At 39.7% G+C, this 17,321-nt stretch overlaps 1 protein-coding gene across 1 annotated transcript in view; it reads right to left on the bottom strand.

Moving 5' to 3' along the window:
* Nucleotides 1-2,276: 2,276 nt before the first annotated feature.
* nfkb1 (nuclear factor of kappa light polypeptide gene enhancer in B-cells 1) overlaps nt 2,277-17,321 on the bottom strand; it is a 32,651-nt gene continuing 17,606 nt past the window's right edge. The window contains exons 6-23 of the mRNA XM_061048603.1: nt 16,281-16,432; nt 16,018-16,181; nt 14,347-14,505; nt 13,198-13,302; nt 11,214-11,305; nt 10,318-10,456; nt 9,805-9,969; nt 9,552-9,665; nt 8,518-8,679; nt 7,663-7,792; nt 7,392-7,506; nt 6,064-6,265; nt 5,794-5,963; nt 5,572-5,674; nt 4,697-4,842; nt 4,405-4,474; nt 3,928-4,091; nt 2,277-3,825 (exon numbers count right to left, since the gene is read on the bottom strand). Coding sequence (XP_060904586.1) covers nt 3,619-3,825; nt 3,928-4,091; nt 4,405-4,474; nt 4,697-4,842; nt 5,572-5,674; nt 5,794-5,963; nt 6,064-6,265; nt 7,392-7,506; nt 7,663-7,792; nt 8,518-8,679; nt 9,552-9,665; nt 9,805-9,969; nt 10,318-10,456; nt 11,214-11,305; nt 13,198-13,302; nt 14,347-14,505; nt 16,018-16,181; nt 16,281-16,432 — 2,559 coding nt within the window. The 3' untranslated portion in view covers nt 2,277-3,618. The remainder of the gene's footprint in view (nt 3,826-3,927; nt 4,092-4,404; nt 4,475-4,696; nt 4,843-5,571; nt 5,675-5,793; nt 5,964-6,063; nt 6,266-7,391; nt 7,507-7,662; nt 7,793-8,517; nt 8,680-9,551; nt 9,666-9,804; nt 9,970-10,317; nt 10,457-11,213; nt 11,306-13,197; nt 13,303-14,346; nt 14,506-16,017; nt 16,182-16,280; nt 16,433-17,321) is intronic.

The following is a 17,321-nucleotide window of genomic DNA, read 5'->3' as shown; positions in this document are numbered from 1 at the left end:
AAGGGTAAAGTTATTTTGCAGGATACATTTTGAAATTAAGAAATAAATATGTATTTATTTAACGAGAGTAATGATGCAATTTTTTAACAAAAAAGTAAATAAAGCAATTTTTTTTCTAACCTTCGCCTTCTACATAACCTACAGAAGGTTTATCTATTTTAAATATGGCAATATCACAACTCTTTCATAAAAATCTATACATTTTTTTCTCATATTTGTAGAGTAAAATTGCAAATTTAGCTCATAAGTTGCTTTTGAAATTTAAATTTCCAATATTTAGATATGTTTGAATCTTTTACATCTTGTATTATGACTTGTCTAATTCTCAAAGAAAATTGTCATATTTTTATGAAAATACAGTTTTAAGTATAAAGATGTGATTTTTAAAATGTAAATTCTGAATATTTTGAGAGATTATGAATTTACCAGAACAAAGTTGACGTTTCTCAGCAAAAACCTTGAACAAGTTACTACCTAGAAATGTATAGGAAAAATCTCAATAAACCTTTAAGGTGGTTAAAACGCCTTTAAAGAGATTACATTTACTTGCAATCCTGAAAATCTGGAATACTTAGAAAACATATTTTTCTGCAATAAAAACTCTGAATAATAAATGATTTACTTAATTTCCTCTGGCTCAAACAGAAAGAGAAAAAATGAGAACACAAACAACAAGATGTTAAATATAAAAAGCACTTTATTTAAAAAACAACAATGGAGCCATTGGAAATCTGGTGTTGAACTGTACAGTGCAGGGCAAAGATATAAATATCATCTTTTGGACAAACACAGAGGCTTTGCAGTTACATTGGACTTTTTTCCCACAATGCCTCACGTAATTATTTTTATATGAACCTAGGCTTCATGTTACCCGACTTAGAGGAAGACAGAAACGTTTTAAATCAAGTTCAATAAGATCATCTGACTGTCAAAATTAAAAAGTTTTCAGAGGAGTGACATAGAAAATAATGGCCCTTTAAAATTAGAAAAACGCTAAACAAATAAAAAATAAACATGCACAATTTAAAATGACAGTTTCACATTCTTAGTCATAACACAATAATACCATTTCCAAATGATTATGTTTAAACAGACGTGGGCATTGCATTTAGACTGATGGGAAACAATCCTCAAGGGCGTATCAGCCTCTTTTACAATCATTCCTTATTAATAGCACCTTTCCCCTGCAAACATTGAACGTCTGCGACAGACAAAAACATTCAAACTGATCCACCGATCAATAAAATAACATCCAAACCCCCCTTTTTTTCTACCGGTGATTTGTTCTCAGAGGTGGTGCCAAACTGAAGTTCGATGTTTGAGCGGTGTAATTTGTTTAAAGCAACATTATGTATAGTTATGTTTTGTGATTGTAGCTTGAGAGAAAAAAATACTAACAAACAAGTAAAATCCAGTTAGATATTCATTTTGTCCAGCACCTTACTCACAACTTTCTTCTTTCTTTAACAGAGAAGATGCCTTAAAAGCCATATCTGTATAATCGTTCCACAATTCTTCCAAGCTCCAGGGGATGCAGAAAAGGTTTTGTGGTGCATTTCAGCCAAATTAATCTGTATTTACATATTCTACACACAGATTAAGAATCTTTACACAGGGGTCTGGATTGTCAGCATGTGAAGTGCTCTGGTTTCTGTACATTTGTAGTCAAAGCTGTACCCATTACTTATTAGCAGGCTTTGGTGTATACAGGAGAAACAGTCTGTGTGGACAGCAAAAAACAGGTGGGACATTATCAGCTCCCATCAGTGGTATTCTGATGATTTATCTGCTCTGCATCAAACATTGAACAAAATGTATATTATATTCTGCTGTTGAACTGAGACTCAACAGATGAACGAGCACTACCCTGGGATGATACAAAGAATTGATGGCGTTTACGATACAGATGTGAAGGCTGCAAGGTAAAGGAGGTCTTGCCTGGAAGTTGTTCCACACTAATTTACGGCTAAATCAACATGCGTTCCCAGAGGCATATATTGTATATCAGACAGTGGAAGATGATGATTGTAGAAGGGTTCCAGGAGTGCAGCCTAATGAACAAGGACTTTTTAGTCCCAGGAACTTTTTGAAGGAAATGTAACATCAGCTAAAAAAACCCTGACAAGATTATGTTAATCAGGCAAACAAGTTTGCAAATTAATGGAAAAGCTAAATTTTTGCATGAAACTTTACAAAACTGATGACAATTTATACACTTAAAACTCATCAATGCGGGTCAGATTGTCTATTCTTCAGCAGAAATGCTTAAAAGTTCCTGGAATTTACCATCAGTCCATTTTTTCTAAATGGTAAATGGACTTGAGCTTGTATAGCGCTTTTCTAGTCTTCTGACTCCTCAGAGCGCCTTTTACACCGCACTTACCGGTACCTATTCACACCACATTCACACACTGACTGCTATGTAAAGTGTCCATCAGTACTAACAATTTATACACATTCACACTGCTGCAATTTGAGGTTGAATGTCTTGCCACAGGACACTTCAAAATGGGCTTCCTGCAGAAGCTGGAATTCGTGACCTTCTCGTTTTGAGAGACGACTGACTCGACCACTGAGCCACAGTCGCCCCCTCCATTGAAGAAGTTATCAATATTGTTTGATTTTCAGTAGAGCCACATTTAAGTTTAAAGATCTGGTATTGTGACAAACGTTATCCCAGAGCAGGGGTTGAAAGTTGTCTCAAAATGTAGACCCTGTTATAGAAACACAAAAGTTCCTGGTCTCTTGGTAGACTTAGAAACAGTTGTAGTTACACAATGTTGCTTTAAAATAATTTGATTGTCTTGAGTGTGAATCAAAACTTTGAATTTACAATCTTTGGTTGAACTGTTGGAGTGTAGTGTGGGATAAGTTTCTTCTAATGGTCCTTTTACACTTGCACAGAATTTCTGATAGCCTCTTGAAGTTTTCGGTATGAGCTACATATGTCAACACAAACAGACACATTTTTCGCTTGGATTTCATCCATAGCTTCTCCTGCCAGCCGCCTGGTATTTTTTTCCGCAGAAAGTCTGATTGAGCTGATGTGAGAACACAGCAGGATATAATCATGAGAATTCACCAGTAAGTGGGAGGGATAATTAAACTGCTGCATTATGTTTTCTGTTCGCCAGTTTGTTCTAGTCCGCTCTTTTGTTGATACTGTGATCCTGTCAAACTACACGCAGCATTGATGAAAGGAAAACATTCTTATTACAGCTTTGTCTAGCGGACTGTTGCTTATGTTATGTCTTGCCTCAGAAGCCCCCCCTGCCCCACCCCTTCTGTCCAACAGGGATAGTCTCCCGCTGTGAGGTGCATGTGTGAACAACCTGATCGGAAAGGATTTCAGGAGCGTTCCTCCTTAAATTCTCCCGTTTAGTTTTCACGCAAAAACATGTTTTCTACACAATGAGTTAAAAAAAAAAAAAAAAGACAAACTTTGACATTATTAATTAAAAACAGGTTAAAATGTTTTTTTAGCCCTGAAATCCTACAGAAAGTGGAGGAGTGACCACGGCTCAGCCTGGAGACATTGATGAATGGATGGATGATGGTTGCATGATGGATGACCGGTGTTTAAATGGATACCAAGCTGGATATGGACAGATTATGTCATCACGCTGTAGAGAGCTCCACCCCACTGTCACAAACCCCGCTGTCGATCCGAACGTCCACCTTCAGTTCCTGAACCTGAACGCTCAGAGCCCCGGCCGCCTCCTGGTCGTCATGGTGACCCAGCGCCTCCTCCAGGATGCTCAGAGATCGGCTCTCCCCGACTGACCTCAGACCAGCCAGCAGGTCCTGTACTGTCCCACCTGAAACCTGCAGGAGGAAAAAAAATATATATCAGCTCCTCCAATCACAGCAGACAGCTCAGAAAACATGAGTGTGTGTGTGTGTGTGTGTGTGTGTGTGTGTGTGCACCTCGTAGCTGTCCAGCAGTGTTTTTGCCGGGGAGGGACTCAGTCTGAAGGCTGTGTTCAGGATCCCGAGACCTAGACTGTGAGCCAGATTCTCCCAACATCCTTCACTCTCTAGAGAGCGACACACTTCCAGCTTCACCTCCACGTCCAGACTCGACATGTCGCCTGTACACACAAAAACAAAATGACCAGTGAGCATACTATTATGCAAGTTGATTGAAGCTGCTTTATATTCACATACATGTAGCACTCTTCTGTTTTGTACAACATTTTCTTGTTGTCCTTTTAAATGTCAACATTTTTAGGAGGGCATGTGTGAAAGAGGCCTTAGACCATAAAATGTGTAAAAACAGAAGCAGGTTCAAAAGCACATTAAATGGAGTTGTGTGCATCTCAGCTTACACTGTTACAAACTGTTTCTATGCACCCTGCCTTGTCAAACCTTACTGTGTAATTGAATATGATTTAGTTAACTCACCTTGAGGAGGGTCAAAGTCTCTCTGAAGAGTTTTCGGTTTGTATTCTTTACCGTTCAGAAGCTCCAACACCTGTACACACACAAATCAACAAATAGACACAGCAGGTTTTCAATGAACTGATGATGTAAAATAAGCAAAGTCAGGCTGGGGTTATCCCAGTTGTGTGTCACCTAGTGGTCTAAAGGGAAATTTAATATTGTTTTTACAATTAAATCATTGAGACTAAACTTCTCAAATGTGCACTACTGAACCCAGAAACTCTGCAGCTGCAGCTCGCGTTGGCTGCTGTACCTGTGTGTTGGCAGTCATGTTGAGCGGAGTGGTTCCTGGGATGTAGCCTTCATCTTCATCTTCACCCTCCTTCTCCATTTCCTCCTCACAGCAGTCCTCCTCCCTGAAGAACAGCGGCTCAAAGTTCTCCCTGAGAGGGTCTGCTCCTGAAACACAAATATTAACTCTTTGTGAATGTCACAGAAAACTTCTATTAGAAATAAAATTCAACATTATGGAGCATTAACTTTCTGATAAAAATCATAGAATGAAAGCTCAAATATGAAATCATCAATTAATGATCATGATGTTGTGGAAGCAGGTGAAAGATTGATTCTACAAATATTAACTTAAAAGTTGGATTAAAAGATTAAAATAAAATGTAGCAGTTCGAAAAGTAGCTTTACATTTCTATCCGTGGCTGGAGTTAGCTTAGCATCAAAACTGGACACGGGGGGAAACAGGAGGAATTAAAGATGACAAAATGTTTGATTCTTTGATACTAATAGAAAGGATGCTGTTATTTTAGTTGTATCAAATAATACTGAAGCTTTAAACAAAACTTATGTTCTTCCGTCATATTTTAATCAAAAGCTGATGTGAGAGAGAGAGAGAGAGAGAGAGAGTGCGAGAGAGAGAGAGAGAGAGAGAGAGCACTTGCTGAATTGTAGTGCTGAGTGGTATTAAACACGGATTGATGTTGTGTGATTTTAACTTGAATCATATCCAAGTGGAAAAATTCTGGATATTCTGACAACTCTAGTAGGTATAGCTCTTTTGTTCAAGTCCTCTGAAGCTCAATAATTCACCTCGTCTCCAGTGCTTATGTTAAGCTAAGCTGACTACATCCTGAGTCCAGCTCTGTTCTAATAAAGAGAAGAAGAAGATCCTTGTACCTGCAGCCATCAGGAGAGCTGTTAGCTTGACGGAGCTCCGCCCAGCAGCAATGTGTAGAGGGGTGGAGCCATTAAAGGTGCAGCAGTCCACCTTGGCGTTACCCTGAGGACAATAAACACACCATTAGATCTTTTTGGGTACAAGCCGAACCTGACCTACATTAAACAGTTGCAGGTAAGTTAAAGGTATCCACTCTGAGCTCTGATTGGTCCTTGTCTGACCTCCAGCAGTAGGCAGCCGGCCAAAGACACATTCTCAGCCTCCGTGGCAAGGTGTAGGGCGGTCCGTCCACAACTACGCTCCTGAGCCTCGGCGTTAGCCCCGCCCTCTAGCAGCTCCCTAAGAGAAGAGAGCTGATTGGAAAGAACGGCCAGGTGGATCGCACACAGACCTGTAACAATGAAAACAGACAGAGACAGGTTAAACATTCAGCAACTGTGTGTGTTGCTGTCTTTGTGTGTGCGCGTGTGTGTGTGTGTGTGTGTGTGTACCTGCTGTGTTGGTGTGTTCCAGCAGTCCTCTCAGCTCTCGATGTTGGAGTAAAAAACGAACCACCCCTCCGTCCTCCAGCTGGGACGCCAGGTGGAGAACCGTGTTGCCATGACGATCTGTCAGAGTTGGGTCGGCGCCGGCCAATAGCAGTGCTTCCACCGCCTCCCTCTGCTGGGTGATCACAGCCAGGTGCAAAGGAGTCTGGGATACACGGAGATAGAGGTTACAGGCTTACAGACACACAGCTTGAACTCATCTACTTTGGTTTTTGGTAAATGATTTCAGCCTCAACTCTTTTTTGTTTCTCTTTAAACCATAATAAAAATCTTTATCTACCCTAAAAACAGAACTTTTTGCACTTGAATCCCTAACTAGTAAATGTACTTGCCCCTGCCACCTCACCAGCAAGAATTCTCTCCTTTAGCTTTAACAAAAGCGATGCAGTTTTTTTGTTTGTTTGGGTTCATATCATCCTCTGGACTGTGTCTGGATGAACTTTCCTGTTACTTCCAGCTACTTAAGGCTGACCAGGTCCCATTTTGATGACCGGTTAGCTTGGATCAGTACCAGGATTTCTCTGATGGACCATCTACCGCCGTTCTGTTTCAGCTGAAGCATGTACTCTAACTGTAGAATTTGCTCGACAGGAGCTTCCTCACCTTTAATCTTAACTTCAAAGTTTCTGCATTTGCTCCCTAAGTTTCCCTTCTTTAAAGGTCCCATATTATGCTTTTTCTGGTTTTATATGCCCTTTAGTGTGTTTTCCAAGTGTCCTGTGCATGTTTAGGCACATCTATGTGCAAAAATTCAAAGTCCGCGGAAACGCGGCTTCTCCTACGTCCTCCTGTTAGCTGTAGCATTAGCTGCATGTAACGCTCGGTTCTAGCCCCCCTCGATAAAAATTTGTCAGTCCGACGTCATTGTCAGTGTGAGATCACTGATCTAAGCCCATTGGCTCGTTGTGGCAAGCCCAGCAGCTCATGTTGAAATTTCCGAGAAGCGTGCTGAGCAACTGACCAATAACGACAGAGCGGATCGGCAGACCAATCAGAGCAGACTTGGCCCACGTGGGGTCTAACGGTGTGGGCTCAACAGAGTGCAGCTGGCGGACTCAGAGCGGAGAGGGAGCAAGGAGGAGCAGTACATGAAAACAGACACTTTTTTCAGACTTTAGCTATTGTGAACGTACAAAAGTAGGTACATAGATTAAATATACGAACCCCAAAAAGGGCATAATATGGGATCTTTAAAGGAGTCTATTTGCAGCTAAAAACCTTCCTGAATGAGTTTTCTTCTTCATCAGCCAAATTTTTTTGTTGTTTAGTACCTGGTAAAGGTGGTTCCTCATGTTGAGCACCTCCTCTCCAGGCAAAGCAGAGACGACCTGCGTCAGACTCTTCAGTGCCTCCTGCTGACTGTGGAGAACTGCCAGATGGAGCCCACTGAGAGGAGAAATAAAAGAAAGGCTCAATATAATTTTTTATTCAGATTTCAGTTGTGAAGTTTTCACACAGAAAAGACTGGAAGGCAAGAAGAAAAGAGTTTTTTATAAAACTCCTGGTGCTAAAGTTTAACATGTGGGTATGCCGTTTACTGACGTGTCTCCATCCTCGTCCTGTGTGTCCATCAGGGGGCGCTGTGCAGCCAGCAAGTACGCTGAATCTCCTGTAACCGAGTACTGAAAGAGAGCCTGCAGCTGTCTGCTGGTCTCTTCAAACAACCGCTCATCTGTAATAAGAATACACATTTGAAAAAAATCTTTAACAGAAAGAAAATCATCCTACATAAAAAACATATTCTCTAAATGTTTAAAGGTTTTGTTAAACTGTGCTATTTCATGATAATATTCCTAGAAGTTACACTTTTTTTCCAATATTCCTCGATTTTCTTTCAACAGTCATCAGTATATGTTGCTGATATGAAGCATATTTTTAATTTAAATACATGAAATCTGTTAAAAGTGTTCAAGGAAACTGAAATTTAAATACTGCTCAATGTCACAACCAGCCTGTTGCCCTTTCAATTTCCATTTATGAGTGGAAGACAATTTCTAACGAAGCCCATGAAGGACATGCATCCACACATTTTATTTTACTCCCGTGATACCCTGAGGTAACGGCATCAATAAGTCGAGATCAAGAGAACATCACTGAAATGTACGTGTTGTCACTTGAAAACAGAGTAATGATAAAATATGTCATCTTAGAGCTTCTGTAAATTCCAGATTTATTTAATTTCTGCTCTGACTATACAGTATAATGTACATTTTCTCAATGCGCACACTAAACTATAAGTCCACTACATGACTAACTAAAAAAAAGAAATTAAATTTTTTTGAGAATAATCAAAATGTTTGCCTTTCTATTGGATGATCTTCTGGATTCTATTCAAGTCTAAGAATCTGTTAAGTGTCATAAATATGGTGTGTGATGATTGCAGGAGTTGTTGCCTACCTCTGTCCGGCTGTGGCTCCACACTGACCCCTCCCTCCTCAGTCCTCTCCCGCACCTCCAGGCCTCCTGTCTGGGCTGAAAGTCTCAGAGCAGCTCCTGACCTCGAGTCATCGTCTGGGTTGCTGTCGTCACTGTTGTCGTCTGCTGTGTCGCCCCGAGAGGCTTAAACACAACATTAAAACAATATTAATACAAAATTAAGACTTACATATAATACATATTAAGACAAAACTTAATCATGAATAACATGGTTAAGATTTTTCTCATTTTATTTGATGAAAAACGAACAATCGACTCCCATATTAATACATTTATAGGCTGACTCAGGCAAAAAAACAGAGCAATATTTCCTATGTTTTGTTGGAAAAGGGTTGCGAAGGCAGTTTCTATGTCAGTCTGAGTGTATGGTGACATTATGTATAGATGACATTAAGCATGTTTAAGGGATGTGCACATCCCTGAAACATCTTGTCTCTGTCTATCACTCATCACGGAGATTAATGACAGGTAACACCAATGGGGCCCGAAAGGCGACCGAGTCTTTGCAGTCCGGGCCCCACAGTTGTGGAACTTCCTGCCTGGAGATGTCAGACAGGCAAACTCAGTGTCCTCTTTTAAATTGCTTGTTAAAACTCACTTTCATCAGCTTACTATTTCTTAAACGCTGGCGTTGTTGGGTACTTCTTAACCAGGTAGAGAAATAAGCAGCTTTTGCTGCAGTGTGAACGCCGGGCAAGAAGCCTGTTAAGGCTAGAGCTCATCCCTGCCCGCCGTTCACACTGCAGCAAAAAGCGATCTGAATTTGATTATTTTGCTCCTAATGTGTCTCAGATCTGACTTTTCTATGACAGTGTGAACAGCACAAGTCACATGGAATCGGATCTTTTAAAATCTAATTTGAGATGTCCTATGTGGATTCCCAAAGGAGTTTAATACAGGTCACATTTAAAAAAGCAGTGTGAACAGCCAAGCAAATAAATGTGATCTGACCAAAAAATCTGATCTTGGCACCGAGTGAAAGTTCTTAATCTCACCATGTTTGATGCCTCCGCCTCCTCCTCCCAGCCCAGCTGAGTATCCTGTAGAAAAACCTCCTCCTCCTGCTCCTCCTCCACCATAGTTGTAGGTGTTGAAGCCCTGAAAGTAACCTGGAGGACGAATCAAAACAACGTTAGCCATTATGGACTCATGTCAGAAAGTTTTAATATTCACCCTTTTTCTCAAATTTCCAAGCTGTTAATATTTGTCCATGTTTAACAAACCGAAAGTAACCCCTGCTGATTTTACCTCCTCCTCCTGCAGAGCCTGGTCCTCCTCCTGCTGCAGGACCTCCTCCTCCTCCTCCTCGGTACAGACCTCCTCCTCCTCCCCCTCCCCCTCCTCCTCCATGACCACTGAAGTCATGGAAGTTTGGTAATGTCTTCTGCCTCTTCCTCTGCACCTCCTCCTTATCTGCAAACACAAAAAAGCACACAAATATATTAGTAAAAGAAAGGTCTGATGTCACCAGAGCAGTGTTTGTTCATTGACCTTTCAGCAGGTTTGTAAGAAGAAGATTCAATAGGGGGCAGTGTTGACCTCTCTGTGCAGCTTCCTGACTTACTTATGATTTGTGGATGGGTTTGCCAAAATGTTCTCTGATTCTACTGGCCAAGCTTCCTTACCTATCTTAAATCCAGGGGCTCGTCTATCTGACATACCTAGCTATGATATAGGGGAGCAGCTAAATATCTCACCTATGATCTGTGGGCGGGGCTTTCTAACTAACCTATGATCTGTGGGCGGGGCTTTCTGACTCACCTATGATCTGTGGGTGGTAGGTAAAGGGTTTGGGCTCGCTGGTCTCGTTGTCAGACTTTCTCTTCAGCTGGACGAACACAGACGTTGGCTTCTGAAGATTCTGATCTCGATACTTTGGAGTCTTGAAGACGATGGCAAACTGAAGACAAAGAACACATCAGCAACTGTACAGCTACTGACCTAGTACTGTTAATATAGTATTGGTTCTACTTATACTAGAACTACTAAAGCCCTTTTTCCACGACAAAGTCAGTGTTTGGTGTTGTGCATTCCCACCGAATAAGCAAATCTGTAATTCAGTCGGATTTCTGATAGAAAGAATTGCGGGGCTGTGATTGTCTTCTTAAATTTTATACAAAGAGGCAATGTAGTGCACCTCACATTAAAAGGGCATTTGATTTGAGGATCACTGTGTTTGCTGAAATATGGTAGGTAATTTGCCCTTGAACTTTTCCTTTACAAATTACAGACATGGTCGATTCGCACAAACACAGACGTCCTCTATTATCATAAAAAAAAAAAAAAGGTCCCAGGTAATATTTATTCTGTGTGAATATGGCTTATGAGTAATATCAAAATTCCCAGATACTGGATTTACCTTGCCCACAAATACTCAAATCTAAGCAAGTATATTTGTCTAATTTGTAATCGAAGTTATATTTATTTTAAGCCACATTCACCTGAGAAGTCCAGATACAGATCTTATTTACAGTTGTAAAACACAAAGCTTGTTGGGTGTCTTGAGATTAGATATTCTAACTAATTCAGCTAGTAAAACTCACATGCTTAGATTTGACTTTTTGCAGTGTGCTACCTCTGCTATGCATGATTTACTTCTCCTCACTAGACTAAATAACCTTTATCAACAAGGAGGGCTGCTACCTCGTCGTACTGACCTGTCTGTGAACATCTGTGGGGGAGAAATCTCCCAGAGCCTCCCAGGTTGGCCCATTGTCGTCTTCTTCATAGAACCTGACCTGAATGTCGTCTAGAAACACACAACAAAGAGTATACATATTTAATAATCATTATAATGAACATGAAATCAGACCAGAGGGTCTTTTTTCCCCTCGTTTGTTGCTCTCTAGGAATGCTTGTTGTATGTTATGTCAGGGATCTGTGAGTCTTTGAGCTGCTTATGTCGTTTGTTGTTGAGCAGACTTAAGTTTTAACCTCTGTGAGATTTGCAAAAACAACAAACTAACCAAAACAAACAAAGAAGAAAAAGAAGCCTACAGAAGCAGGACTTAAAAATAATCATCTCTTCCTCCTCAGGGATTTACATATCAGAGGGGAATTCCCCTGAAGCTGGACTTCCTCCAGCAGAACAAAGCTCCACAACTGCTCCGACCAGGAAAAATGTTCAGTTATATCTTTTATTGCATTCACTTCACTGCATTCAAATAAGACCTCAAAAAGCAGATTAGGTTCTAATAATGAGCAAAAGGCATAAAATGCATTACAATATGTTGTTTTCTTTACAACTGCTTCAAGCATGTAAGGGTTGTCTTGATGCTGGAATTTTAAACTTCAACATGTTTCTACTAAAAGTCAAACTATATTGATACCTGTTTGATACCATGGCAACATATATCGAAGTCCTAGGCACCCAATATTGGATAATTATATCCAAACTCCTGCACACGGTCTAAATTGCAGTAATACAGAAATGTTGCCAACGTATTTGTGTATTTTAAACAGAATGTTGGAGTTTGCCTTCCATTGTTATGATTGATTCATTCCTCTTGAGATTGTACAGTTTCAAAACAAGTGGTATTGGTGTGCTGGTGGCACAGTGGTTAGTGCGCGCGCCCCATGTATGGAGGCTGTCGTCTCAGACGGGCGGCCCGGGCTCACATCCCACCTGTGGCTTCTTTCCCGCATGTCATTCCCCACTCTCTCTCTCTCCCTGATTTCCGACTCTATCCACTGTCCTATCTCTCCAATAAAGGCACAAAAAGCCCAAAAATAAATCTTTAAAAAAAACAAGTGGTATCGAAAAAGTATCAAAGTATCAAGCATTTTGACAACCTCTGTGTAAAAAGAACTGAATGTTTTAAATGTCATATACTATATATCTAAGAGTTTGTATCCTATTAGGTCGACTTGGTTCAAATAAGAAACCTCTTAGAACCAGCTTATCAGGGTCTGAACCAGTCTATTTTTGGTCATATGGATTCAAGCGTTTGCTTAATTAGGTGGACAAACCAGATCAGAACCTGTTCCTGAAAATCCACCCTCATGCAATAACCTGGAGTGGGGTGTGACGTTAGATTTATTGATAATTCCAATGATGCAGCATGTTGAGAGGTATGTGTATGTCTGTTTGAACTTTTTGTTACATGTTAGTGACCTGATGAGTAACTCTTTTGCGAGAAAATTCTCACACAGGACCAAAACGTATCTATAACTTTATTTCAGATACAGTTTGTCAAAGTGGTACAAAAAAGAAATCTAAAAAAGCCCTTTTGGATTATAATTTAGGCCGTGGTGGGTTTAAAGTGTTTAACAAAGAGTACAATCATATTTACAGAGAATATCACAGATAAGATCACTAAATGCCTTTAAACGTTTGCAGAAGCTGAATTAGCAAAGTGTCCAGCAGGGGGAGATATCAGCTGACAAATAAAAATACTTTACTTTCTCATGACATCAGCAGGACTTTTTCAAAGCCGATGAAATGTTTACACGTGAACTGATTCAAACTGAAAGTCTTTTTTATGAATAACAAGCATTCATGATGTAATAAAACTGTAAACCTTTCCGAACTTTCGAGTCATCAGTGTCTCAACAAAAAGCTAAATCTAGAGGTCAAAGGTCAGTTTCTTGTTGCTATGTACATGCACTGTTTCTGTAAAATGAGTGACCATGGTGACTCACCTTTCTGGACTTTGTCACAGAGTAAGTAGACCTCCTCTCCTCCGCTCACACAGCCGGCAGTTCGATCCATCCTCACAATCTTCAGGTTGGAGGCGTTGGGAGCCTCTGGGGGAACAAAAAGAAACACAGTGAGCAGTCTGAACACTGCTATAGACAAGCAATGCTGCTTTACATTGGGGGGGTTCTTGCTATTTCTGTTAACGTATCTTTGCAGCAGCAAGGAGTAAGGGACACATGACACATTCAAGGATTTTACAATAGAACGATTTATTGTGAGCAATCTATCATGAAGAATAGATGAACTAAATATGGAGTTATTGACTGTCAAGACTTCTTGAACCTTCTCAAAGGTCGGTAGAAGTTCCACAAGTTATCGCTGACAGAAATAATCCAAACTGTGGCTACAACATGCTGAAAATAGAAATGTTCCTAGAAGTGATGAGTTAAATTTGTGATCAAATATGAATAATCTGATGATTAAAAAATAATTACTGATCTAATTCATACTCTCCAGAGGACAAACCTTTCCCATTTCAAAAATATTTCTCTAACACTCTCTGGGCGAACTACTTTTACTTCAAGAACAGATCATATATACATTCTGTCCAACACTTTGCTGTAATGACGGAGAGCAGCTTCTAGGGGACAACTGGACAGAAAAAAACACTTTGTCTTAAAGTCACGTACTAAAAGCAACAAATATCAGTCAATCAAAATTGGAGACAGAAACGTGCAGCCTGAATCTGAATTTAAAGCGAATATGCTGCAGGATCTTGAACCTCGAGCGGGTTTCAGTCCTCACAGAGGAAGCTGCAACTAACGGAAACCAACAGAGCAGGAAGAGGGAAATGAAACCAGGCAACACGACACGACGAGATTCAGATTCAACACTTTAGAGGGATTTGTTCACAGCTCAAAATTACAGTCTCATGACAAATGAAATACAGGGGGAAAAAGCACTGATACAGTTTCAATAGGTAAGCAAAGGTCTGATACTGTTTGGATGATGATCTACAAGACAACAGTTCGGTTCAGATTCAGAATCAAAATATTGTTTCCCACTTTTGCAACACCGCAAACAGCTGGACTGGTAGGAATGGTAAGACTGCAGAGTAGAGTGTGTGGATGTGTTACTGTGTTTGGACTCACTGCTGTCGTAGATCGGTTCAGAAACGACGGGCTCCAATCGTCTGGAGAAACCTCCGTCACTGTCGAGGAGGAACGCCGTGAACATGAGCCGAACTACGCTGAGGTCCATTTCTTTAGCCTGAACAGCGGCTGCAGAGCTGATCGCGGTGCGCTGGTGATCTGAAGACAGAAGGGAGAGGGACGTACATACAATAAATTTAAAAAAAGATAATGTAACAACAACAACAACAAAAGTATAAGTAAAGGACAGAAATAATAAGGAAAAGGTTCATGGTTTGTAGGGTAAGATGACTGACACATAGGTAGTTATCCCATTTTTTTAAAAACTGTAAGAAAAGACAAGATTATACCTCATTGATTAAACTTTTCTTAAACTGTCCCGATTTCCTCAGAATTTCTAACTTTCTCAAATATCTTTAGAAATACTCCTATGTTGCTAATTTCTACGACAGAGGTTTAGGGCCACGTTAAAAAAAATGATAATAATAAATTTCAAGATTAAAGTCGTACATTTACGAGATTAAACTCGTAAATTTACGACTTTAATCTCGTAAATTAACGAGTTCGAGCACAGCCTGCGCGAAAATTATGAAAGTAGAACTCTTAAAGTCTTTAAAGAATAAAAGAATAAAGTCGTTATTTTAGTCTATATCAGAAGAGCAGCAGCATCCTGTTCTCAAATGACAAACATGGAGCATCTTGTCCTAAAGGTTTCACTAATAAGGAAATAGGCTACTTCCTTGTGTAGTCGGTAAAAAACAGTTAGTTCAAGAGAAGTTTTCACTTCAACTTGCAAGACCTTGTTTATCTGTAAAATGATGAACAGGACACAAACTGTCTCTGCACATGAGACACTTTAACAAGGCAAACCGATAACAGACACAAATAGTTGTGTTGAGGCTTTACTTATGCAGATATGAAACTACACATGCTTTTGGCACATCATCATCTTTACATTGTCATAAAATATCAGGACCCTGAAAAGATACTGCAACAAACTGAAGAAAGAACCACACTGACTTAGAGGAAGTTGTCTGCAGAGGAAAATACTTAAGGAGTTCTACTTTCATCATTTTGCGCAGGCTGGTCTCGAACTCGTTAATTTACAAGATTATTCTCGTAAATTTACGACTTTAATCTCGTAAATGTACGACTTTATTCTAGTAAATTTACGAGTTTAATCTCAAAATTTAAAAAAAATATTTTTTTAACGTGGCCCTAATCCTCCGTCGTACATTTCTAAAATTGTTTTCCAAAAAAACTTTCCAAAAAATGTAAATCAAAAAATTCTTTACTTTCCAAAAATGTCCCATGTTTTTAAAAATGTCCTGACTTTATAGAAAATGTGCCCAATTTCTATAAAAAATTTAAATTTTCAACAGTTACCAAAAACATTAACAATTTCAAAAGGCATCCTACATTTCTGAAAACCTCACTGCAAATAGTTTTCATTAGTCCAATTTTATTTTACTTTTAAAAAATTCTTCACATTGAAGAAGGTTCCTGACTTTGAAAGAGTTTAAGAAATGTCCAAAATTATCCCCAGTTTCATAAATTGTCCTCATTTTTAAACGATGTTCCCTCTTTGAAACTTGTCCTCTTGCAGTCTGATTCTTCACAAGGTCCTCACAAAGATACCTGAACAGGAACACACACACACACAGGACTGACCGTTGAGCTCTCGGGGGACTCGGACTTCCCCCTGCAGGGAATCAATATCGGGGTGGATGGAGACTCCACAGTTGTGTCCCATCCTGTAGGCCTCGATCATCCTCTCCTCCAGAGTCTTTGCAACGTTCTTCTTCGTCACATGAAGTATACCTAGATTTGGAAAACTATAAAAAACAAAAACACCTGTAAGTCTTAAGTCTGTAAGTAACCTGGCAGCTGAATTGTACTGGATTTACTGGAGAGTGTGAGTGTGTCCTGCAGACCTGATGTTTGAGTCTTTGGGCTGTAAATCAGCAACGCAGATCCCTTTATCACACTGTTTCCCCACCAGACTGTGAGCATGAAGATGGGTGAGGGGGGTCAACGCCGTCACCAGCTGTACCACCACCCGGGCCGGACCCTGGTAGTTACTGACCTGAAACACAGAAAACATTTAACATGTCAGACTTTAAAGTCTTCACTTTTGCTTTCCACAACTATCCTTGACTAAAAAATCTCTGCTTTTCTAAAACATCCCAATGTTTTTAAAAAGTCCCCATCCTCACCAAAATGTTTTACTCTCTTTTCCAGGATGTCACAACATTTAGTTCCCCCAAAATATCCTTACTTGACTAAAATGTTCTTGCTTTTCCAAAATACCAACAATTTCTAAAAATGTCCCGATATTCCTAAAACGTCAAATATGTCCCCACTTTGGCAAATTGTTCTCTCTTTCCTAAAATATCCCCACTTTCCCAAAAATATCTGTGTCACTAAAAACTGAACCATTAACAACAGATGTGATTTCATTCTAATGAGACATTTTCACATAAAATCACAAGATTTGTCTTTTAGAGGAGCATAAGACTTCAAACAGGCAAACTATCTCTGGCAGCCGTGTTGAGGAATGAGAGATCATAACTTCTAGCAGCAGCTCCATAAAGAAATCCAAAGTCAGTCAAACTAAAATTCACCCAAAAAGAAAATGTTGAAATTAATCAGTTCCCCTAGCAGTAAAGTTGAGAATTCAGACTCATTCTTATCCCAAGTTCATTAAGAAAAACTTGACTGCAACAGTTTTAAACATTGACAAAACTAGAAATCTGGAGAGCTCGCTTTAGAGTTTTTAAAGTTTTTAGTATTATTTTTGAACAATCTAAATGGTTTGACTGGTCGAAATATACAATCATCAATAAATTGATCCATGATGAGAATACATACAATTCCTCAATCAGTCGTATGACTATTGTTAACTCTACAGAATGGGAAAAAGCCCTTCAGGCGATAGATTTGCCGTCTGTAACAACGTAATGTCAAAGATTAAA

Source organism: Labrus mixtus, chromosome 10 (genome assembly GCF_963584025.1).
Source record: "Labrus mixtus chromosome 10, fLabMix1.1, whole genome shotgun sequence".
Lineage (NCBI taxonomy): Eukaryota > Metazoa > Chordata > Actinopteri > Labriformes > Labridae > Labrus > Labrus mixtus.
This window is presented reverse-complemented; position numbering and strand designations above follow the sequence as displayed.